This window comes from Mizuhopecten yessoensis, unplaced genomic scaffold (assembly GCF_002113885.1).
Source record: "Mizuhopecten yessoensis strain PY_sf001 unplaced genomic scaffold, ASM211388v2 scaffold11091, whole genome shotgun sequence".
Lineage (NCBI taxonomy): Eukaryota > Metazoa > Mollusca > Bivalvia > Pectinida > Pectinidae > Mizuhopecten > Mizuhopecten yessoensis.
Window position 1 is genome coordinate 495,375 of NW_018408875.1, and position 25,092 is coordinate 520,466.

The 25,092-nt window shown below is 35.3% G+C and overlaps 1 protein-coding gene across 3 annotated transcripts in view; it reads right to left on the minus strand.

Annotated features, from left to right (window-relative positions):
- Positions 1–2,465: 2,465 nt before the first annotated feature.
- The window catches only part of LOC110465583 (unconventional myosin-Ie-like), a 47,582-nt gene continuing 24,955 nt past the window's right edge, over positions 2,466–25,092 (minus strand). For 2 of the 3 annotated variants that reach the window (XM_021521510.1, XM_021521508.1), the window contains 20 exons: positions 24,881–25,077; positions 23,556–23,723; positions 23,028–23,198; positions 22,569–22,649; positions 22,102–22,187; positions 21,123–21,204; positions 20,376–20,482; positions 18,136–18,234; positions 17,868–18,012; positions 17,448–17,562; positions 17,074–17,243; positions 16,419–16,478; positions 15,232–15,317; positions 14,050–14,199; positions 13,291–13,445; positions 12,912–13,046; positions 11,726–11,867; positions 11,007–11,039; positions 6,102–6,283; positions 2,466–5,553 (listed from right to left, as the gene is read on the minus strand). In XM_021521510.1, the coding sequence (XP_021377185.1) occupies positions 5,477–5,553; positions 6,102–6,283; positions 11,007–11,039; positions 11,726–11,867; positions 12,912–13,046; positions 13,291–13,445; positions 14,050–14,199; positions 15,232–15,317; positions 16,419–16,478; positions 17,074–17,243; positions 17,448–17,562; positions 17,868–18,012; positions 18,136–18,234; positions 20,376–20,482; positions 21,123–21,204; positions 22,102–22,187; positions 22,569–22,649; positions 23,028–23,198; positions 23,556–23,723; positions 24,881–25,077 (2,441 nt within the window). In that variant the 3' untranslated portion in view covers positions 2,466–5,476. The remainder of the gene's footprint in view (positions 5,554–6,101; positions 6,284–11,006; positions 11,040–11,725; positions 11,868–12,911; positions 13,047–13,290; positions 13,446–14,049; positions 14,200–15,231; positions 15,318–16,418; positions 16,479–17,073; positions 17,244–17,447; positions 17,563–17,867; positions 18,013–18,135; positions 18,235–20,375; positions 20,483–21,122; positions 21,205–22,101; positions 22,188–22,568; positions 22,650–23,027; positions 23,199–23,555; positions 23,724–24,880; positions 25,078–25,092) is intronic. The other variant, XM_021521509.1, reaches the window with a different exon arrangement.

Below are 25,092 nucleotides of genomic sequence, written 5' to 3' on the forward strand. Positions count from 1 at the left end.
TGATAAAGCAAAAATATAAGTTTATCAATCTACATTTTCTTTTTTCCTCATAATTGGGGGGAAAGTATGCTTACTCCTATATCTTGATCAATCAACCAACAAAAATAACAAACTGATTGGACCATACATACTATTTTCTCTATCGATTTCCAACTAACCATAAGTCACACATATCTCGACTCCTCAGGTTGGCCATCCATCTCTCATAACAAAGCACAGAGACCAATGTTACCATAATAGTTAAATATTATTAACATACATACATGTTTAAGTGTATATACAATTGGAACAATGGGATGGAATTGATCCACAAAAATTAACAGAATTCCAGAAGTGATAAAAAGTGACAGGAGACTTACAATACCGTGGCGATATTTTACATATGTACAAAATTATATACTTAAACTACAGCAATAATCTATAATAAAAGGCATGTGTATAAAAAGTTACAGTGATACACCTCAGCTGTCATCTCCTGCCATTAGGGCCGTAATGTTCAAATCCTGTGTCAAGTCATTAACTCAAATTTCAAAATGATGTTTTTGAGAATTATGTAAAAAATTCCAAATGTTTTTCGTCTGTTGTCATAGGATAATTATGAATCCTTATAAATACAACTTAAGTTCTGAATTTCAATGTTTTTTAATATAAGAATAAATAATTAAGTTGATCAGTTTCTGAACAAGATAGTGGACCCAGATCATCGCTCTTTGTTATATAGAAAATAAAGGTTTTAAGGCAACACCAGATCTAAGGCAACACCAGATCTCTCATATTGTTAAAAAATAAGTTCCAGTAATATTCTTATAACATTAATGTTAGATATGTAGCAGCCAATGTACTTATTAACCCTTTCACCCTATGTAACTTATAAAACTCTACCATGCATTGCTCTGGATGAGTCCATTATGGTCTACAGTGGTGAAAATGTCAAAGAAATATAAGCCTTACAGCAGCACTATTGTCAGCATGTAGGTTCAAGGGTCAACAACCTCTCTCTGATTCTATCCTGACCTCTCACCTCTTCTTTAACATTTTACAAAACTCTTAGATATCACAAAAACCGTCCTCCTCATTTTGATTTTTTTGATAAAAAAAATATTTGCTTCAAAAGATTGCAGTTATTGTCATCATCATCAGAATATCAAACATTTCGGAACGATAACATTTTCAATTGAACTGTCTAGACCACTAAGCTATTTGTCACCAACACTATCCTTAATTCTTACATGTTATTACATGTATAAGGCTTACAGTCCTAAGTTGGTATTTTTTTCCAAAAAATATTTGAATCCTAAGTTAAACACATTCCAATATAATATACTTTAGAATAAGATGATTATGTAACAAAATGTATTTTTGAATTACTTAAATATTTGACTTTTGTTCCTTTCGGTGTGCAAAATGCTTCTCGTGTCATCAAGCTTGTCAATTTCAAAGACCAGTTGAGATTGCTATTATTTAACAAAGATATGTATTATATAGTTATACATCGAAGACTTTGGAACAGCACGGTAGCTGTTGTTGGATAATCCATGGTTGTTGTTGTTTAGATAATCCATGGTTGTTGAGTAACGAAAATCCTTGTTACATAGCTGATTGTAGAATTAAATTTAGGTACCAGAATGTATGGAAAATTATCCCATGGATATTAATGGAATCATAATACACGTATAATATACGGAGGGCTTAATATTTCCCTCCGACACAATTTATGAAATATTTCTATCAAACACAAGTCTTAAGATTGTGATGAGAACGTTCTCCCAAAGACTCCAATGATGTAGTAAAACTGACCTCTGTTGTTATAGCTATAAGTGAGGTGTGATCTTTATTTCGGTTATTATCCCCGACACGAACATCCTCCACACAGCCATTACTGTCATCTCTGGTATAGAGTACGATTTTAATACATTGTATGTAATGTTTACTGAGCATTCATATTTTACATGTACGACTTACAGGTACCTCACTATCAAATCATAAACATATACTTAAACATCTTCATGTAATTACTACACAGGTATTATATACATCTGTATTAAATGAAAGATAACAAAATACATGTATATGTTTGATTTCATTGGAAACACATTCGTTAATTCCTGCCTGCTATAGTTATACAGAGAAACCTTGTTAGTCGAGACGGTTTTAGGGTGTTCAAAAGGTCTTTTTTAAACAACTTTACACATGTTTTAAATATGTCAAACTAAACATTGATTATAAAATGTTCTAACTAAAATGTATAATTGAGCCTGTTACAAATTTCTATTATCTATATGTACTGACTAATTGCCTAAATACTTTACTCCTTCATACACAATCGTGATTTAATATATTTCTAAAGGATTTCTTGGCGCTATATTTGTTATACACATATAAATGTATAATTACTATAACTATTGTATATTTTTGAGACAACTTATAAATTATTACAGGAAACATCTTGCTTCTCAATTATCCGCTTCTGTTAATAACTGTCTTCCAAAATAAAAGGAGTTCTTTTTAAATGATTTTTTTCTTAAAAGGCATTTAAATCCTGAGGGATTATAGCTTAAAACCATGCATTATACCTTATATACTTATACTTTCAAATTCAATTTTGAATGTTAGTAAGATTAAATATGGTATGTAAAGTCTATTTGTTGCATATTTAAATACCTAAACAAATCTATGGCACAAGTTAACTGGCTGTTCTTATTCAATCAGACAGCAGGCCATGTAAATTTCATATTGTATATTTCAAAAAATATATCCTTAAAAATATATTACTCCTATAGCCATCACACAGTATATACTCCGACTTTTACTTCAATATACTTTTTGATCATTTAAATAATATCTTAATTTAAAATTCATTACCGGGTAATTATATATTTTGAGACTTATTGTCTTTTCTTTATTGATATGCTGCAACTGACAATACTGTAAACATGTTATTATAGCTGTGAAAATATTTCAGAAATTTCGCATTAAAAATAAAAGTGTAAACATATAAATCACTGCAATATAGCTGTAGCAAAATCCTTGAAAAATTATCACTGATGCGTGGAAATGAGTATATATGCTAATACAAAGAACTGTACTTGTGTATCTTTTAGTGTAGTAACATTTTTGCTTTATCTGTCACAGAAAATATAACACAAACCTGAACTAGCATTACATAATGAAATTTACTTCTATTATATTCTGAAATGAAAATTATGTATTTGCACTGTACATAATTTAACACTCCTAATCAGAGCTAAAAACTGCTAATATATTTCTTCATGTATACTGCACTATGATATAGTAAACTGGATCCTATGTGAAGCTTACTCCACTATCTAGTACAATGTGCTGTAGTGTAAAATGAACAATATACGACACACATTTCTATATCATCTGAGGTGGCTGTTCATTCAAAATCAAGGCACATTTTGTGTTTTATGGGTGGTATATATAACGATAAATACATATATAGGACGGTCATAACTTGGGTGTAACTTTCCAATTTGGTAGTGTCATTTTGGACTTAAAACAGACATCGTAAAAACTGATTATTAATATTCTTAATAAAATTTCTGTACATAGTAAATTTTAATAATATATATTCTCCTCTAATGACAAAATCTATGTAATACCATACTTTTGTTTATGAAATATAAAAAATATTTTAAAGAAAAATATTTGACTTTTTTTCTGGACTTCATCTTATATTCATTGCATAGATGATAACTTGTCAATATTCCCCTCAGAAATTTGTAATATATTCTTCTCATGTAACAAATTTCTATAAATCATGGTTATTTTGTTAGGAGCTTTTGTTTTATTTCAATCCTATTTTCCAAGTTTTCATGAACACTAATTCAATCATGATCTTAAAAGGGCTTGACACCAGTGACAACATCAAACTCAATAATTCTATAACATTTATGAAGCAGTACCGTTATATAATTAGGAAACCGCATTTGATTTTAAATAGTTTTACCCTAGTTTCTACCACTACCCTTAAGCTTTTAACTCATTCACCCTTGAAGATACATTTGAACTCTTCCAGTTCAAAGGTTGGAATAGTTCATTATGAAATTTCAGGGGTGAATGAGTTAATGATACAATATATAATGCAGTGTCAAGTGATGACATCTATGGCCTTATTGCCATGACAAAGGCCACACCTCCAAAGTTAAAATATCAAGCCATTTTATAAGGTCTTCTATAGGTTGAGCAGATAAGGCTAATGAACAAGTTCACATTGTTAAATAACCGGTCGTCAAGTGAAGACTTTGTAACTGGAACAAGCATTAACGTAACAAATACATGCACATATACACTCTTGTGTCTTAAACAGGGAGATTACACGTCCTATATGTGTTTACGTAGTGGTTCAGATTCTTAGTCCTAGGGCACAGTTCATCCAATGCATAGCCTAAGCGATGACCTTCAGAGCCTAAGCAATGACCTTCAGAGCCTAAGCAATATCTTTTATTGTCTAAGTGATGTCCTTCATAGCCTAAGCAATGTCCTTCATAGTCTAAGCAATGACCTTCAGAGCCTAAGCAACATCTTTTATAGTCTAAGTGATGTCCTTCATAGTCTAAGCAATGACCTTCATAGTCTAAGCAATGACCTTTATAGTCTAAGCAATGACCTTCATAGCCTAAGCTAAGGTTCTTCATACTTTCTACTCTAAACTCGGTTACATCATGTGTACTCTCATTTAGAAATTTCGATGTAGGTCTAACAGCTAATGGTTGCATACAATTTATCAACAATCTGTTGGCTAAGTATTGCAGACTACATGCAATTCCATACAATCCTCAACAGAGGAAAACTTAACAATTGTAAAAGTACAATAAAACCTCCATACAATGCCCTTCCTCTGTTGCAATTTTCCTTACACTGCCAACATATTTCATGGTCTAAAGTTATGTTTATGTTTCCCTCGACATATTGCCCAACCCCTTTATAACGCCAAAACTTTGCTGAACAAATACTGGCAGTATAAAGAGGTTTTACTGTATATAAAAACTGATACAGTGTCTAACGACTAGACAAGCAGATGTTTATCATTCATAAGGCCACGCATGAACTTTCACATTACTTATCAGAAAGTCATCTCTGGGCTACTATCCAACAGTTATACTGGTCAGTAAGCCTCAGGCAACAGAAGTATGGCCCTTCAAGATCCAGGGACAAATTAGAATCCTGCACAGTGACATCCACTCCGGCTATAGAGTCCTGCATACCCAATAACAGGTCGGACACACGACACCCATAGTATCACATATACTACAGTCTGTCTATACGACCACTTGGTCAGTCTCAGCTATACCCTATCATGGGTCTGTAAGACTACATCTTCAGTACAGTAAAACACCAGACCCACAGTGCCCATACCCTATCACACAAACCAACCCTGTGACGGGCTAAAGCAATTTGTAACAAATGTTGCCTAGTTTCTGTCGGAATGTCCTGGAGATCACAGCTCTGCCTATCACAGCTTTTCTATGTAGTTTGCCGGAAACAGACCTTGTTTTCCTCGCAGCTTTCCTGTCCACCAGCCAGTAGCCTCTGAAAGTTAAAAAAAGTTTGAATTAAATACTTAAGATTCAATAAGAAATCAGTTTTGAAAAACACAAACACCCCCTTCTCCTCCTTTGAAGGAAATGGAGCTAAATGGAAAGTAAAACCACAGTTGGTGAGGCAGAAATATAGGTCACTGTGACCTACCTGTCATAATTTTATGACGATGCACTACACTGATATACAATTATCTGCATATAATATTTGGGTCTTGAAGTGTCAGAGAAAATGTGTTTAACACAAAATCAAACCAAAGTCAGTGAATTAGAGAAAGTAGGTTGCAGTGACCTACAATAAGGTGTACCTGGTATGTTAAAGTCACGACCAAGGAAAAAGTAACAAATAAATTATAAACTTAGTACATGAATTTTGAATATCCAAAAAGAAATCTTTAGAATTACATTTCAATACCGACAAGGTATTGCAATGATCCAAATTCATAATAATCAAGGTTTTTTTCATGACATTCCTGCCTTTTCACAAAACAGCGATATAGAAAATGGGGCCAAGTCAAGATAGGTATTTGTTTCTTGTACCTTCTTTCACTAGGTCAATAATGTCTCCTTCATTGAAGCTCAGCTCATCAACATCCTGGGCATCGTAGGCATAGAGACAGCGACACTGGGGGAAGGCAGGCTTGGGTTTGGGGGCAGCTGGGGGTTTGGGACGCCCTCCAGCAGGACTAGGTTTCTTCATACTACTTTTGTTCCTCTGTACACTAAAAACACAGGAAACAGCAAGACTAGTGAATCACCTGTGTCAGCTTTTACTATAACACTGCTTCCAAGGTCAAGGTCACCTTTACTATACCTTTCACTTTTTTCAATGACCAAACTGACCCATACCTTCACACTTTTAGCCTTTACCTTCACATTTTTAGCCTTTACCTTCGCACTTTTAGCCTTTACCTTCACACTTTTAGCCTTTACCTTCACACTTTTGGCCTTTACCTTCACACTTTTGGCCTTAACCTTCATACTTTTAGCCTTTACCTTCACACTTTTAGCCTTTACCTTCACACTTCTGGCCTTTACCTTCACACTTTTAGCCTTTACCTTCACACTTTTAGCCTTTACCTTCACACTTTTAGCCTTTACCTTCACATTTTTAGCCTTTACCTTCACACTTTTAGCCTTTACCTTCACACTTTTAGCCTTTACCTTCACACTTTTGGCCTTTACCTTCACACTTTTAGCCTTTACCTTCACACTTTTGGCCTTTACCTTCACACTTTTGGCCTTTACCTTCACACTTTTAGCCTTTACCTTCACACTTTTTCCAGAAACAATTTTACTAGGTCCAGATCAGTTATAACGCTGTACCAATTATTGTTAATGACAACATTAGCAATGTCCATGCAAACAAATACTGGTTATGAAATAAAAATAAGACAGGGTTTGAGAAATCAGTGAATAAATTAAACATGAATGTCTGTCAGCTTCAGAACCAGCCTGTTATTGCAATGCTATTAAAGAAAGCCTGTACATCATAATAACAGCTGAGGTTGGAATACCCTCACACTGTTATCCTGGTTACATGATCATCAACATTCTTAAAAGGAAGTTCAGTTGACACAATTCAATTTTTGTCTCTGTAGCAGTATACAGTATACAAATGATAGTTTCAGGACATTTGTAGGTCTTTCATTCAAATTCTTCTTGTTTAACACCTTTTCTTAAAATTTACAATTTTTATTTTATTAAACTCCCTTTCAAAAAAAGCACCCTTCCTTTTTCTCACCCCCTTCAAAATATTTTGTTCACTTTCTCTGTAGTATTCTATTACTTGTAAAAGTTTGTAAAAGCGACTTTAAACAAAGATAATAAGTTTTTACAAAGATTTTATCTTTTACCTCCATCTGCTGAAAAGAAAATCATTACAATAGTGAAATCTGTTGTCAGAGGACATGTGTAGGCTTTACTAATGTTCCATGTATTTGTAATTTACACCCACAGTGTGTTAACATTTCATAATTCAAGTCGGCACACTACAAACACAAGCACAGGTCCAAGTAGCTCTAGTCTGTTCTCAGAAAGAACTTTCAAGAAAACAACAAAACAAGAGGCCCAGAGGGCCTATACTTTGCTCTTGCGCTCGGAAATTCTGGCAATCATGGCAAAATATTATTTTAACCGAATAATGGACGAAGGATGCAGCACCATGGTATACGCTAACTGGCCCTTTGAACCAGGTGAGCTAAATGAACCTTTGATCCATATACTAGTATTTTTATTCCAACAACATTTCAATTGTCACTTAATTGATTTGTTTTCGTTTTTGTTATTACAGAAAATGTCATGCAGTATATATACTCACTCCACGTTTACCGTACAACTACTGGTGCTTTCTATGTTATTAAACTACAGGTTAGAATCACAAACACAGACATAATGTTAATCTCTACAACAAAATGAATATCACATTCACATAATTTACAAAACACTGATCCAGAAGTAGTCCATCAACTTGTTTTTACACTCTTTGTTACTTTAAGTTTGTAATCTTATACTAGACGTTGGCCTTCTGAGAATCTGGATATGCCATTGTGACGACACAGAATACTGAAAACATGTTTCAGCTTTACTGACCAAGCTGTACACCTACATTTTTGTGTCTCAGGTTCAACCTACTGCAAATAAATTATCATGATACAGAATAGTGCAATTTTTTCAAACAATTGTGAAAGATCAAAATGCCATAAAACCATATAATACTGACACCACTGCGGTATTACAGTTGTGGGAACGCACAACATTACAAGATGTGCGGTGTGCGCACAATGTGCGGTGTGCACAATGTGCGGACGGAGTGTGCACGATGTATGCACGGTATGCGAACAATTGAAATCTAGACAATTATTGCTTGCGCACATTTGTGCGGACGATGGTTGTGCAATGACAATCGTGGTTGGTGTAAACTGAGAGAAATGGCTTAACAATAAATACGGCCTCGTGTTTAAACATACAAACTTGAATTTTAAGTAAATTCATTAATCTATATTCTAGCTACACATATCAGCTGATCTTTCTATCTAAATTTACTTAATTTAGAAATGGTGTTTTCTGTGTTTTTTAAGCGGCCCAAATCAACACATGTAAAATAACATATGCACGTACTGACACGGTCACGCATACAGGTAAACATAGCCACTTTGTATCTATACCTGGACTGTAGTTTTCCACACCCCGGGCACATACCTAACTTGCCAAGGTGTGAAAATCCAGGTGAAGGGTTGCTTTCGACTTAAACCTGTTCTGTTACCTGAAAGCTAAATCCATTCTTGATAGTCTAACGGTCACTGTAATGCTGTGTAACACACATTGTAAAATTAAACATAGTCCTCATTAATTTCATAAGCAATTTATATATACAGTGTTCCTTATTCCATACGAGGGCTACAGATTTTTTTCATTCCTTAACATTGATCAACCAATTCTACCAAATCGTACATTTGTGCGGAGAGAATTAAGCACACAACGGGGCGAACGATTGTTAAATCGCACAGTTGTGCGCACCATGTGTGGACGATGTGTGCACGCTATTTGTGGTGCATTGTGAAGTCCCACAACTGTACTAGTGCGTATTATACGGAGCAACATTTACTTGGTATAAGAAATTGTCTGGTTGGTGTTTTTTATTGTACTCAATGAGTACTTAATTATCAAATCTCAAAAATTCACTTTTTATTTACATATTATGTTTTTACATGACTGGTGATTTCCCAATTTCAAGACATTTTAAGTTCAACATATGATTGCCACATTGTTATAACACTATACGATGAAACCATTGTGACTATTTTATTAAGGGGAGGTAACCTGTCTCACATTCTCATTGCCTCATACAACTATATGCTTTCTTCAGAAGCACATGCAAAACCACAAAGTCACATGGTAGGAAATATGGTGAAAAAATAATTCCTGAATGATGCTGGAGGATCCGGCCACCACTATATAAGCAGATCTGATCATGATGCTAAATAAACAAGAAAATGCTGTCATCAATATTCCCCGCTCCAGAGACAAGTCAGAAGTAGATGTCAAAGTTATCATTAAACATGCTGTACAATTATAAATGGTACAGGGCGCTACAATTAATTTTACTATATTACTTTAAAAATCCTTCAACCCAAATGTCTAACACATTACTATGCAGACATAAATTGTAGTTTTAATACTGCAAAATTATTACAAATATTTTTAAATAGATGAATATGAAATTCAGCATCTGTTATGTGTTCAGTAGAGCCACCCTAGCTACATCATTCATGCAAGTATTCTCTATGCACCAATTATGAATACCCAAATATGGACTTCAAATTTTTCCCAATGTGCATAGATGGACAGACAGATCCCATTTTTATATCCCCAGCAACTTGATTGGGCAGGAAATAATCAGATAATGAATTGTGCCTTAAAACATAAACTTATCAGACTCAATAACGATAAACATGAAGAATTAGGACAATCTACAGATATAATAGCAACATACCTTCTTATCAATGCAGTGTAATTTGAGCTTGTCATTAACAATATTTGTAACAATGAATGAAAACAAGCTTAATTCAAGAATTTAAGTTACAACATTTTGACCCAGTGCATTTTCATAGAATATAAAAACATACTCAATTAAGTCTTGGAATTCTATTTCTATATCCAGGCATAGCACTTGTTTTTGAGCATGTGTGCAGGTAGGGTATCAAACTTGAACTATGCTACACACCATATAATTAACTTCCATGAATTTGAAGACAAACATTTGCATTGGTTTTATTGCAAAAGTTGAGTCTGTGAGAGTGTTCCTGTATGTTGCTTTGTAAAATAACAGTGTCTTACAGAAGGTGATCTGGCCCCAAGATCTTAGAGCAATCCTGAACATAAATTGTCTCAAGTTTTGCCTTAACCAATTACAGACATCATGGAAAGTGACGTCATACGTGATTGGCCAGGCAAAAAACTGAAGATGGTTTCATGATCTGAGAGCCTGGGCACACTTGTATAAAACATCTCAACTCTTGAGATTTCCTCAAGTCTAAGATTTCCCATAGACAATACATTACTTGAGATTTTCCTTAACTTTGAGATGTTTTATACAAGTGACGCCAGATGTAATGGAAATGATACCAACATACACACACAACAGAATGACATGCACATTCAGATTGGATATCCTGAATCACACAACGGTCAAAGCACAAAGCGTATACAGGCGAGTCTCGTCAATCCAGCCACTGCTAATCAAATTGTCCCACTACCTAGCCAACACTTATCCCACGATACAGCTAGTAATTTTAGAAATGGATTCACCTTTTCTTTATATTGTCCAAATAATCCAACCATATCCTTAAATTCAAACACTAGTGATTGAGACACAGAAGTGGCTGATCGTTAGAGGCTCGGCTGTATTAGTAAACTGACAGACAAAATTAATGTTAAACTTACTCGCTCATTCGTTCTTGGTCAATACGCTGTAGACTAATAGACAAGGCACTATGCATATTACGACATCTCAACACTGCCATAGACATAATTAATATTCAGTGTAATATGATTATATAGAAAATATCATGAATATCCATTAGTTTTAACTTCATGAATATTCAACAAAACAGAATAAATAGGGAATATCATCCAAAATGTAGTTCAAATTAAAATCATCCTTCAACAAATTTATGTTGAAAAGTAGGTATATGAAGCGTAATGACTATGGTAATTTGTAGCAAAAAATATTAGTAGAATTTTCATAAGATGTAAGATAATTTTCCAATCTTTGTTTAAGCTACCATTCAAAGTACATAATATGATACTAGTATACAGGTTTTAGGTAGTTGGTAATACTGATTGACAACATGCTATATATTGTTATTATAACAGAGATTGTAATAAGTGGGCTCCACTGTAGCAGATCATCAAAGGTAAAGCTAAAGGATCAAAGATAGATAACTGCGTTGTGACTAGTTAAAACTTTATATTTCAGTGTGACAGCTAGAGCAACGATGCAGAGAAGCCAACATAATATAATTGAGCTTGAATAATACATATTCTGTAATTACTGAATCCATTTATGGTTTTTTCTTCTATGCATGTTCCACAGTAGATTTAGATCACGGATCTCCGATATTGACTATAGATTAAAGGGACATAACTCTAACAATCCTCACCCTGAGTAACCTGCATCTGGAGTTTGCATGAAGTTATTATTGTTGTTCATCACAGCCTCGTTGATCTTCTTGGCTTTTTTCTGGCCCCCGTCTCGCGGCAGTGATGGTGTCTTTTCACTGATGCGGCGAGATCGACGGTTACCTAGAGACCACGGAAAAGTGTCAGAATGTTCATAATTAGTCACTGACCTAGATAACTATATTTACAGGTTAAAGTTCAACATTTTTATTGATTTAAATGTAGGATATGATAAAACACACAAAACAAACTGTCAATTCAGGTGTAATGGAACCAGATATTGGTTTTCTGCAGTCAAATGAGTGTAAGAAGTTGGTTCAGATTGTAAGGTATAGCGTCCTCACAATAGCTAAGGTCATTCAAGGATAGGCCTCCATGTGTGTAATGTATGCACGCATGTCTGCTGAAGAAGTCTAATATCCACGAAGGATCCTAGTAAGGTATGTGAGAGATTGGTCAGGTATTGATAATGTTCCGATTAAGTGGAGAGTCCAAACAGTGATTTTTATATCTATTATATGTATAACTGTCTAAAGCACCTTAGAGTAATTTTACAAATCATCCAGGGTGCTATATAAATGCTGTTTATGATAAATATTATTTGACTTGTGCTGTAATCATATTTTTTTGTTTCAAGTATTTCAGAGCTAGGCAAAAAATAATCACAGATGGATAGTACGGATGAAGTTGGAGGTAGAAAGGTACACACATTTATGTCATGACAGGATTGAACAAATATGTCTGGTTAGGTGGAAAGGTTTGTACCTGTACTAGAAGGGCTGAACAGTGGTAGAGCTAGGTGGAGTTGGGTAGGTTTTTACAAAAGGAACACAAATGGCCTTTAATTAATCACCCAATTTGTGATTTTTTCTTTCTTTTTAATTTTCAATCCTGGTGACAGTGAAATCGGATCATGTGATGGATTAACTATTGGGTAGGTGTCAGATGTTTACATGGAGTTATGTGGATTGGGGTGGGCAGGTTTTACCTAGACTTAATGTGGATATGGGTGGTGGGCAGTTTTTACTTAGACTTGCGCTGATAGAGGTTAGCAGGTTTTTAAACAAGACTCAGATAACTAGGGGTGGATATCTATTTAGACAGAAGTGGGTAGGGGCAAGTAGCTTTTACCAAAACTTCGTTTGACAAGAGTGGATAGGTGCTTACTCAGACTAGGAGGGTTTGATGTGGGTGGAGGTGGGGCCCCCCGTGAAGGAGGCGGTCCTGTAGGAGCAGATTTGCTGGGCGGGTTTTTCCTCCTCAGAGTTCCGTTACCAACATGCATCTTCTTTTTTCCTGGCCCTGCAAAAATAAAACAAAGCAGACTCAATCAATAGTAATTCACAAAAGCAACAGGAAAAAATCTTTAAATAAAATTTAAATAAAACTAAATCAGGAAGACCTTCAATAAATAAGAAGTGAATAGACATTGGACAATTATGTAAATGATCCCTTTATACAAAGGTAAAGAAAGAAATTACGTACAATTTTTACTGGTTACTTTCACATCCCATGAATAGAAAATAGTTAAGTTCTGCCGACTTACGTGAATCCTTAGGAAGGCCTTGCCCTATACTGACATTAAGGACTTTGCTTGAGGGCTTCATCACAGCTACATCCTGAGGTTGTCCTAATTTGCTAAACCTGATCGACCGTGTACCGCCTCCTCCCCAGCCTTCCTTCTTTATTGGAAACTCTAACCTGTAATACATCAGTACAAAAATTGGTGCCGTGACCAGGATTCCATGCATTAAACCTTGAATGTATTCAAAGAAATCTGTTTAATGGGACACAAAATATTGTTTAACATGGACATCAGAATCCACAGGTTAATCTGGAAGCTTTCATTAGAAATGGTATAACAGCGTTATGTTGAATTAGACAGGATAATGCATTACTCAGGAGACAGATAGCAGTGATGAATCTACATGCGAGTCCTGAGTCCTGTACTCATAGAATTTCAATGGGACTCACAGAATTTCTGGAAATAGTTAAATTTAACATTGTGGGACTCATTGTTATTAGCAATACATTTGAAAAGGACGCATTAAAATAAGTTGTGGATGGATCACTCAGATAGACTGGTTTCTCAATTTTCTAATGAAAAACTTTTCCTAATACCTGTATCATGTCCTACAGCCCAAATCAACAATCTTTGCTAAATGACCCTAATACCTGTATCATGCACTTCAGCCCAAATCAACAACCTTTGCTAAATGACGCTAATACCTGTATCATGTCCTACAGCCCAAATCAACAACCTTTGCTAAATGACGTGTATATGAGCTAGAAATCAGAATCTTACGTGTCACTGAACTGTGTCCTCAGCTCATTGCCAGTTTTGTCTTTGTAGCGCTTTGACAGTGTGGATAGGAATTCAGTCTTGAACACTGATTCAAGCAAACTGGCATACTCATTCTGTATATGTATGACAAATAAGTCATCTTGTAGGGTACTGAAATATCAAGGAAATGTTTTAGAATTATTTCGATGTTAAGTTTTTCTTGTATTAGATTCATATCTTTCAGCTGGTGACATTCTGTATCCTTGTACCGCATTTCTCTACTGTAAAAATTCTCTTACATTTCATTTAAGTACTATGAACATTTCTATTTATCAGTGAGTCTCTAGTAGCATAATTAAGAACAATAATTCATTAATAATTTACAGAGACAAAGAAATGTCTCTCTGATGGTTGAACAAACCCACTTTTTAATACTTTTAAACCCTTTCATTGATCCTTTCCCTCACAAAATCATCTTTGAGATGACATATCTTTTTTCTGTCTTATTTGTATAATGTAAACCTTCCAAATGTCTTATACATATAGTAATATATTGTTCTTTCATTATCATTGATATCATAAGTTATGCTAGTTTATATTAATGTAGTAAGAAGACATTGTATGTTATTAGTGATTCTTTATAGAAGGATTTCAACCTCTAAAATCCCTGTTTACAGAGATTCATCTGTGAAAGAGATTTCTTTAATAGACTTTATATAGTGAAGTAAAAAAATGTACCTGGTGCAATTTCTGTCCTGTACTCACCTCATACAGATGTGTTATATTCTCTACTGGTATACTACTCACCTCATACAGACCTGAGTTATACTCTCCACTGGTATACTACTCACCTCATACAGACCTCAGTTATACTCTCTACTGGTCTACTACTCACCTCATACAGACCTGAGTTATACTCTCTACTGGTATACTACTCATCTCATACAGACGTGAGTTATACTCTCTACTGGATTACTACTCACCTCATACAGACCTGAGTTATACTCTCCACTGGTATACTACTCACCTCATACAGACCTCAGTTATACTCTCTACTGGTCTACTACTCACCTCATACAGACCTGAGTTATACTCTCTACTGGTATACTACTCATCTCATACAGACGTGAGTTATACTCTCTACTGGTATACTACTCACCTCATACCGACCTGAGTTATACTATCTACTGGTATACTACTCACCTCATACAGACTTGAGTTATACTCTCTACTGGTATACTACGTTTTATTACTTCTATCATCGTTCCCTTGTCTGGCCCCTTTTTAATCTGGAAAACAAATCTCTTTTAAGGATTTTTCAGACACAAAAAATATTTGAACGTCTACTTCATTATAATTCCAAGGGCTGGGTTCTTCAAAGCCAGATTTGTACATACATGAAGTTTATACTGTATACCGGAAATATTTTCATCACAGTTGAAATTTGGCCTATTTCGCCCCTCCATAATGAGGGTTAATTGATCATGACAGTGGAAGTAAGTAAACAACATACAATACACAGTGAAAACATTTGAAAGGTGGAATAAACTTTGGGTGAATATGAAGTTTGCAAGTGATTGGCAAATATTTGACTAGGTGAAAGTTTTCCCGGTATACAGTACAAATATGTCTTCATCAAACCCAAATGAAAACCTATGTATATATACTGTATGTGTATTGTTTTACCACATGTCCAGAAGCTTTGAAAATCTGGAACTACAATTATGCATCAAGAAAAGAACTTGTAATCCGACTTTAAGATAAAGCCAATGTTTCTGAAATGATCACTGCATCTTCCAGCACACAGATCCAACATCAGTCTCCAAATTTTCCAAATGTTCTGGTGGTCTTCCGCAGACGGATCCCATGTTTCTGAAGACAGCATATATACCTAGTGTGCCGGAACTATAATAAATAGCAATGATTAACCTTCCGTCAGATGTTGACTAGCCATTTCTACCTGAATTATCATTTCATCATCAAACAACTGCACATCATCTTGTTCTCGTTTTGTTCTGTCAAGCCAGATGATTTGTAAGAGCAGACAACAAAGAAATGACAAGTGAAGCGATCAACCTGTTGTGTAGTGTTCTTCTGACTGGATACAATGTTAATCTGGATTTTGCAGCTTGTATCTTAATTGGCTCAGTCAATAAATATCAATGTTAACCTATTCACATTCTGCCACCCAGCATTGATCTGAGTCCTTATGTAACATCATAAAATCTAGCCTCACACACAACCACAGTCACAACAATTCATGTCTTACACTATAAAGTAATATACAACGACACCATTCTCCTTGACACTGCGCTTTTATACAATATGCACATAGAAGGACAAAGAGTTATCTGTGTATGTTGATAACTTATGAGGGTTTGTAAACTTACCACTTCCCTTCCAATTAGGTAGACATTCTTAGCTGTGAGAACTAAGTCTCTCTTTGCAATCTGCGGATAGAGAATGTTCTTTGTTAGGAGGTATAGAGCTGGACCTTTTTCAGTTATGGATGCTCTGTATAATTAGTAGTTAGGAAGGGATAGGAAGCAATTTACATACTAATGCATTAAAACGTAGAGTTATCCATTTACTATTAAATGTTTCTTAGATCAATTTAACTGCCTCTGACCCATCTCACATGATTTATACTGATGTAACCAATGAAAAGCATTTATAGAAAATATTTGAAGAAAATTATTTGATTATTTAATAATAATAATAATACACAACATTTGATATAGCGCCCTATCTAGCTAGAATAAGCCACTCTAAAGCGCTTTACAGTACATAGATATACAATTTACACAAGCAATACGATTAGCTTATACATTAATCTATAAAATTGTGAGGAATTTGCGGGAGCTCTCTAATCAGACACTAACTACTCGACATATGCCCCATGGCTAATATCCGTATGCCTGTGTGTGTATGTTCTTATTCATATTGTTTGAATTTGAATGAAGAGCGATTGCCTGTCCTGGTCAAAGCTTCTGTTCAAACTGAAGTATATGTGTCATAGGCACATTTTAAAGCATCAAGCTTTACCTTAAAGCGTCTGTCAAACTTAAGCACAGTATCTGCAAATTCCACTCGCTCCCGTTTCCCTAGAAGCGCCCTGACGCCAGGGTGATCGTCCAGGCCAAGGTAGTCTCCTACAAAGTTTCTGTTCAAACTGAAGCGCCGCCTCTCCTTCTTCTGGAAGAGGATGTCTGAAGCTGTAATGTAACAATAGCATACAAATAACTGCAAAGAAATTGTCAAAGTCTTTCTTCCATTCTTTTGAGTGACTTCATATTGAAAACTAAACAGCAACAGTGTGGTAGAAAGATTTAAAACAACGTCAATTTATAGATTGTTTTATCTTCATAAACATGTACAAGGACATCAAAAAAAACAAAAAAACAATCCAGATTATTTACCTTCCTCTCGCAGTTTGAAGTAGGTTTTGCGGGCATGATAGCGACGAAATGCCTTCTGTATCTTCCGGGCATAGTGATCAAACTTCCTCTCTCTCATTTCTTCCAGTAAAAATAGCTGTAACACAAATGTATATGATCAAGTATATGTTCATTACAAGTTTCAATTATGCAAGTACACCTTAACCTTTCAGATCTCTTATCAAACCTAATTAATTCACCCTCGAAGACACACATGAAGTTGGAATAGCTCATTATGAAATTTCAGGGTTGAATGAGTTAATTAAAGGCTGGGGTGGAAAGTTTTATATTTGTTATCTTTTTATTTACAATAACATCGGAAAATTACTTTCAAACAAATTACACATAAAAAAAGGTTCTTTCTGATCACCACTGCCCGGATAAACAGAAATTCAGACTTACAGATTCTGGGTTTTTGACGAAGACTTTGGTTTTGCCGAGCTGCCATTGGTCCTTGTCCATGTTGACTGTGTCCATGAGATGCTTGATTCCTTGTCTGGGATCCCCTCGCCAGGTTGGCCACGTTTCTGACGTCAAGATGGCGTACCTGAAATTTTGTCGTGAAAATAAATCCATAATTGTTAGGGAGGGAAATAGAAAAGCGCAAAAACTAATCATTACACAGTATTTCAATTAAAAGATAAAACTATTTAAGGAAACATTTTCTTACCTTCGTAAAAACTTTGAAAACTCCCTTCTGTATGCAAAACCAGCTCTTCGTACTCGTATATTCTCCTTCAGTCCCAGATATTCTACTTGATGTTTCACTCTGCATAAAACAAGGAAGGTTGGGGTTTATAACTCAGTTTATAATCCTTGTCCCACTGCACTGTCGTTTTTCCTATACACAGTAAACTCCCCTTAACTTCCATCTAGAAATAACTGTAGCACATTTGTGCAAGTACACTTTAGTTGACCAGATAGCTCAATCAGTTACAGCGATAGTATAACAATAAGTCCAGAGTTTGAATCCCACTTTAACCCCGCTGATATTTTTAAAAACCAGAACACTCTTGTTATTTTTTAATTTTTTTATATCGTCTTTATTTTTTTCATAAAAATCCTGTAAGGCATGGGTTTTTTTTCAGAAATGATTTATCACAGCCAAAGTTATTCAAGAAAAAACAGTTTCTAATACTTATTTATAGCTTTTGGCAGTGATACAGAGATCCTTGAAAGAAGGGTATTTTTGTTACGCAAGGTCATTCAAAGACGGACAAAATCTATTATAACCCCTCTACCTAGAATGTACTAATTTCATTGGTTTACAAATGTTACATTTACAACCCATCCTTGCAACAATGATAACAACAACATACACTGAAACAATTATGTTTCAATGTATGCTATCCAAAATGAAGCAATAAGCAAACAGTAGCATGGCTAACGGGGTATCAATTCATTTTAAAAGTTGTATTTAATGAAATATTTGTTTACTTCACCTATTTGTCCTTTTAAACTCATTCACCCCTGAAATTTCATAATGAACTATTCCACCCTTTGAACTGAAAGGGTTCAAATGTGTCTTCAGGGGTGAATGAGTTAAACTGCATCTTTTAATAATTATAATAACTAGAACACTGACAGGTCAGTAAGGGCCCCGTCTTGTGGCAATTATATCCCCCATAATCATCAAGAAACAATCTGCCCATATAGCTGAGCTTAACTTGACATTTGGACTTCAAAAAGAATCGCAAGGAAGCAAAATATACATTTTACATGTACTATGATGTGATGTGTTTCCTTCCACCTCCATATTTGCTGGGCTAACAGAAATGTGATTACCGGTGCAATACTCATTTGTTAGCTTTGATTTGTTTTATTTCACTTTATATACCTTCTCCATCGAGAGCCGGGGTCAAAGTCAGAGATCCACTTTGTCTTTGACCTTTGGACCCAAATGACCTTGACCATTAATCCAGTGACCCTGATCTTTGGTCAGTTGACTTATTCTTTAATTCCGACCAACTTTGCTTTTTAATATCATAACAAAATGTTCATCAGTGAAAAATACAAAACTTGAACTTGACCCTTTGGACCCAGTAACCTGGAACTAAGGTCAGTTGACTCTGTGTGAAGTTCTGAACAACATTGCTTCGTAATGTTATAACAAAATGTTCATCAGGGAAAAGGTACAAAATTTTAACCTTGACCTTTGACCAAGTGACCTTGACCTTTGATCAATTGACTCCTTGTTTAATTCTGAGCAACATTGCTTCAAAGTGTCATAGCGAAATGTTCACCAGCGAAAATATACAAAATGTAACCTTGACCTTTGACCCAATGACTTTGACCTTTGGTCAGTTGACTCGTTGTTTAATTCTGATCAACTTTGCTTCATCGTGTCATAACAAAATGTTCATCAGTGACAAGATGCAAAATTTGACCTTGACCTTTGAATATCATGACCTTGACCTTTGACCTCAATTTTTTACCTCAGTGTGTCTCTTTGTTTAATTCCGAACAACTTTGCTTCATAATGTCATAGCGAAATGTTCACTAGTGAAAAGCTACAAAATTTGACCTTGACCCCTGACCCGATGACCTTGACCTTTGGTCAGTTGACTCCGTGTTTAATTCTGATCAACTTTGCTTCATAATGTCATCACAAAATGTTCATCGGTGAAAAGATGTAAAATTTGACCTTGACCTTTGAACCTAATTACCTTGACCTTTGACCTTGACTTTTTACCTAGATGTGTATTTTTATGAACTGAACATCTTGACCAAGTTTCATGTACATCAGTCAATAAATACCAAAGTTATCAGCCAGGAACAAAATATGTGGACGGACAGACAGACAGACAGACAGACAGACAGAGTGATTACTATAGGGCACCCGTATCTCCGATACGGGACCCTAATTATCTGTTATAATTGTAAATAATTGTAGGATGTTGTTGTACCGACCTGCTATCTTCAAAGTCCCTGGGCCTTTTAGTTTCATTTGGTTTGATGCATCGAATATAATGAGGCGTACATTTCATCAGGGTTTCCACCAGCTTATTGGCTTGAGACTAAAATAAAACAACTCATCATGGTAATTTTAAATGTTTGTCTAGTAGAGAATCATCCCTAGTTCCATTATCAGTCCAAATATGCTGACTTAAATATAAATTAATATAACTGTACAATATTATATAAACCAATGAGCATGACTGATTTTCAATAAGACAATTCAATTTTTGTACTGTTTTGGACATAAAATTCTGATTCCAAACATAACTTGTAGCGATAGAAACCAAAATGACAGGTTCTATGTATGTACAATGGAGGTCCGCCAATCCAGTCAACTCCATTCTCTGATTCACTAGCTTGAATACAAGTCAGATACGTCATAACAGAAAAAGGAAGATTTTTGTCACCAATCACAGTGGCACGATAGGGGGGAGACAACCAGAATAATTGTGGCTGCATGATTAGTGAGAAGTGTTGTACAATGACCTGTATAACATGAAATATTCGTGGGTATTTTCTTTCGCCATTAAGAACGTTTTGTGGTACACACTTTCGTTGATACCCCCATATAAACAAAGAGTAGTCAAGTTTATCAATTAAATTTGTAGCATTTATGTTCGTGCTTCTGTCGCCTCTACGAAATCAACGAATGTTATATATGACAAACATATCCTGTATTATAGTAGGCAGATTCTGTACCTTTATCTTTGTGCTAGCTGTACTGGAACGACCTTTGGTTTGTTTACTGACATCCTCCGGAAAGAGACCTCTGATGTAATCACTGAAACAAACATCATCGTCTTCAACGCCTGTTTTTTACTCGGACATATATCCCCAAAGGTCAAGGTTAAGGCTGGTTATGTGATTACATAGGAACACACTTCAATTCTTGACATATTGTAACATATCTGAACTTCATTTATACTTTAATAACTGAGTCATACATGACAAAGATGTGTCATATTTTTATGAATCAATTGATCTATTTCCCATCACTAGTCAAGAGACAAGTAGGAAACACTTCAAGGGAGACAATTCCTATCATATACTACAATGTGCACCTCCTTATGAAAATAAATTATTTCTTGTACACATACACATGTTTAATTCATTAATAACTTGTTACTGTATAGAGCTATCACGATACACTTTACCCACGATTCGATACGTATCTAGATATTTGTACCACGATTGATTATTTCAATTTGATACACCTTTATTTCAAAATATAAACAAAATGAGATGTACAAGCTGTCGATACACGGAAACCCGCAGTGTTTCCACACTTTTGATATGAAGCTTGCGGGAGCATCACAAATTTCCATTTCCTTACGGCGGTCCGCCATTTTGTTATGAATGCTTTGTAGTGAAAATTGCATCCTCGCAGCCGATTGGTGGAGGGTTTAGACCTCAGCCATGAAATTGAACGTCTCACAGACGTTTCGGCTGAAGCGGCATACACTTATATTCAGATCATGACGTATCAAAAATCCAGAAAAATATATCGTGAATCAAATCGAGCTTAAATAATCGCGGAACAAGTGTATCCCCGTGAATCGTGACGCCTCTATAATACTGTATATAGTGTTTTGTATATTTTTACAGATTATTACTAATTCCTTCGTTTCTTTTTTCCCCCATAAAACTGCAGTCTATATGTTTAGACTTATAAACTTACTTGTTACTTGACTGCAGCAGCTGTACGAGATCTTTGAATAAAACATCTCTGTTCCGTTCACAGAATCCATCCACATCATATGTTACCTTTACAAAGACAGATGGTTTTAGTTATAAACAAGGAGAAACAATCTTTTTAAGTCATATATGAAATGTGAAAATTCTTTTTAAAAAATCCTTTATCTTGGCTTTGACTAAATTAAAGTTTTCCATTACATCATAAACAGATAAAAACATACAAAGATTTACTACTCTTTGAATATTACAGTCATTCAAGAATGAGGCCATTTTCTGATTGTCAGAAAAAAATCTCTGAATTTAAAATTTACAATTTTCCTTTTTTCAAGATTAATGCTCTAACATTTTTTGGTAGCCCTAATTATGAAGATTCACAAGATCTGTGGAAAACTTTTTTAAATCAAACTACCATTTTATACCCCGACTGTTGAGCCCGACTCCCACGCTTACCTTGCCAGCGTAGTGATGGATGATGAAGCCCATACCACTACCCTGGTAGTGGTCATGTGACCCAATACCAGCTCCCAATTTCTACAGGAAAAAAGAAAACATTGAATTCTTCGTTCTGTATTTTTTAGATATCAATCTAATAATTCACAATTTTCCTCTGATATTTCATTCCTTACAATATCCAAGTCAAACCAAACAATCAATTGTTAGGTCAAAACACATTCGTTCACTTTTTATTCAGAAATCATTTAAAATCTTTCTTATACCATAAAATTATCAAACAAATTCAGAGTTCATAAATATTCAACTCATTCACCCCTGATGACACATTTGAACACCTCCAGTTCAAAGGTTAGATTAGTTCATTACGAAATTTTGGGGCTGAATGAGTTAATTTGATATCAATAGCTGCAAGTATGGCCTCAAAAAGCTAATAGCCGATTCCTTCCAGTAATTTACCTGTAACAGATTACTGTCCGCTCCCTCCGACACGGCATGCATGGTGGCACACACGTCGTCAAGGATGCACATGATGCCGGGTGGCTGCTTACTCTCTATGACATCACACACCACCTTGTTGTTGAAGTATTCGATAGGTGTCCACTTGATACCTTCTTGTACATACTCCTCCTGAAATGTTTAAGTTATAATACATTGGTCATATAGAATATTTGCAATGAGTGACAGTTGCTTTCATTATTTATCTCACAAGTTGCTAAATTTTGAACTTTAAACAAGACATCCATGCTTTGGCAAGAGTTTTTTTTATAACGTTTGAAATCAACGAACAAAAGAGGGATAAATATGAAAGCCAAGAATAAGTAATATATCGAGGAATCTTTTTATCCCATAAATTTTATTCTGATAAAGTGAATCTATAAATATAACACGTAGGCAAATATCTCTTATACAGTAACCCTTCACACGCTACAACCTCATACTACTTAAGAGATTTCCCTGGTTGATTTTGAGATGTTGTTGACCCACCTGTTCAGCCTTCAGTGTAAGCTCTATAAAAATCTGCTGTAGTTTTTCGTTGACATAGTTAATACAAAACTGCTCAAATCCGTTTTTCTCAAAAATTTCGAACCCATAAATGTCGAGGATTCCAATGTTGATCTCCTCTTTGTCTTTCCTCATGGCACGGTTCACTGCCTGAAACACAAACAACAAACAGCAAGTTTAGCACAGTAAAAGTACCCCTCCAATAACAAACAAATCACCATATCTATTTCCAGCTTGGAATGGGGCTGTTTAACACTTTTAAAACTGTATACCATATAATGGACTCATCCAGATCAAGTTATGGTAGAGGTTATTAAAGTTAAAAAGGGGTGAGAGGGTAAACAGTCTTAAAACAGGATTAAGAACTGTTTTCTCAATAAAGAAATATCAACTACATCTGTTGTAAAGAAATCACCTACTTAGAACAGTGATTGAACCTCAGAAACATAATTTGCAGAAAGGTTAACCGTTTGACAGGATTGATGAAATAAACGTTTCTTAAAAATTAAGAGATACCAGAGCATGGACATATCAACCATTAAGCCAGTGTTTTTACAAGCTTTCATGGCAATCCAAATTCACTATGTCATGGTCTTTCAACCAATAACAAACTTCAAAACATGTTGGTACTGTTCAAAAGAGTATAAGTGTCAAAATTAACTGCCAGGGGACTGCAAATTAGCTGATAAAAAGGGGTATTTAACATACATCCCCATTCATAATAACGAATGTCAACAGTAAGTTACATCTGCACTGAAACTCACACAAAGGACATTTTTGTCAAGGCCCTTTCACGTAACCGGTTCAACCGGTTGAAAAGGTTGAACCTGAAAAAAACGACAGGTGCAGATCTGAAGCAAGGCTGACTTCAGGAATATTTGGCATGTGTAGATTGAGGGGTCCATGCAGACAGGCCTGACCGAAACTGAAATGCTGACTATTGCTACTTTGTGCTATTTCTTTATAAAACAAGGTTTTTACACATATAGATTTTAAGACATGTTATTGAATTTAGTGAACGAGTGAAAGGACATATCATTCTTGATATATTGTTATTTATTCTCCAAAACTGTGCATTAACTCTATCTACAGTTCAGTCCAAGTGCGCATCGTGAAATATTTCTGCACCATCTGAACCATTTCAATCGGAATATGCGAATATGCATATGTCATAATATGTCCTATGACATGAAATATGTCTGCCAGCAGCAAAAATGTCCACACCACTAGCAGCTTGACGAGACAAAACCTGAAAATGTATGCACACAAAGCATTTCCACTTTCTCAATAGTGACTGTATCCCTTACCTCTACAAGGTAGTCAAACATACGACTGTACAGCGCCTTAGCCAGGGCATCGCGCGAAAACTCCGCCTGCTCGACGTTCAAAGTCACATGGATGAGCTCGGTCTTGCCGCCCCACTTACTGTCCATGTCTCGACTGGTCAGTTTCGTCCTGAGGTACTCCTTGTCCACTCCAAGCAGGTATGACGGGTAGTCAAGAACTGTAGAGAACAATT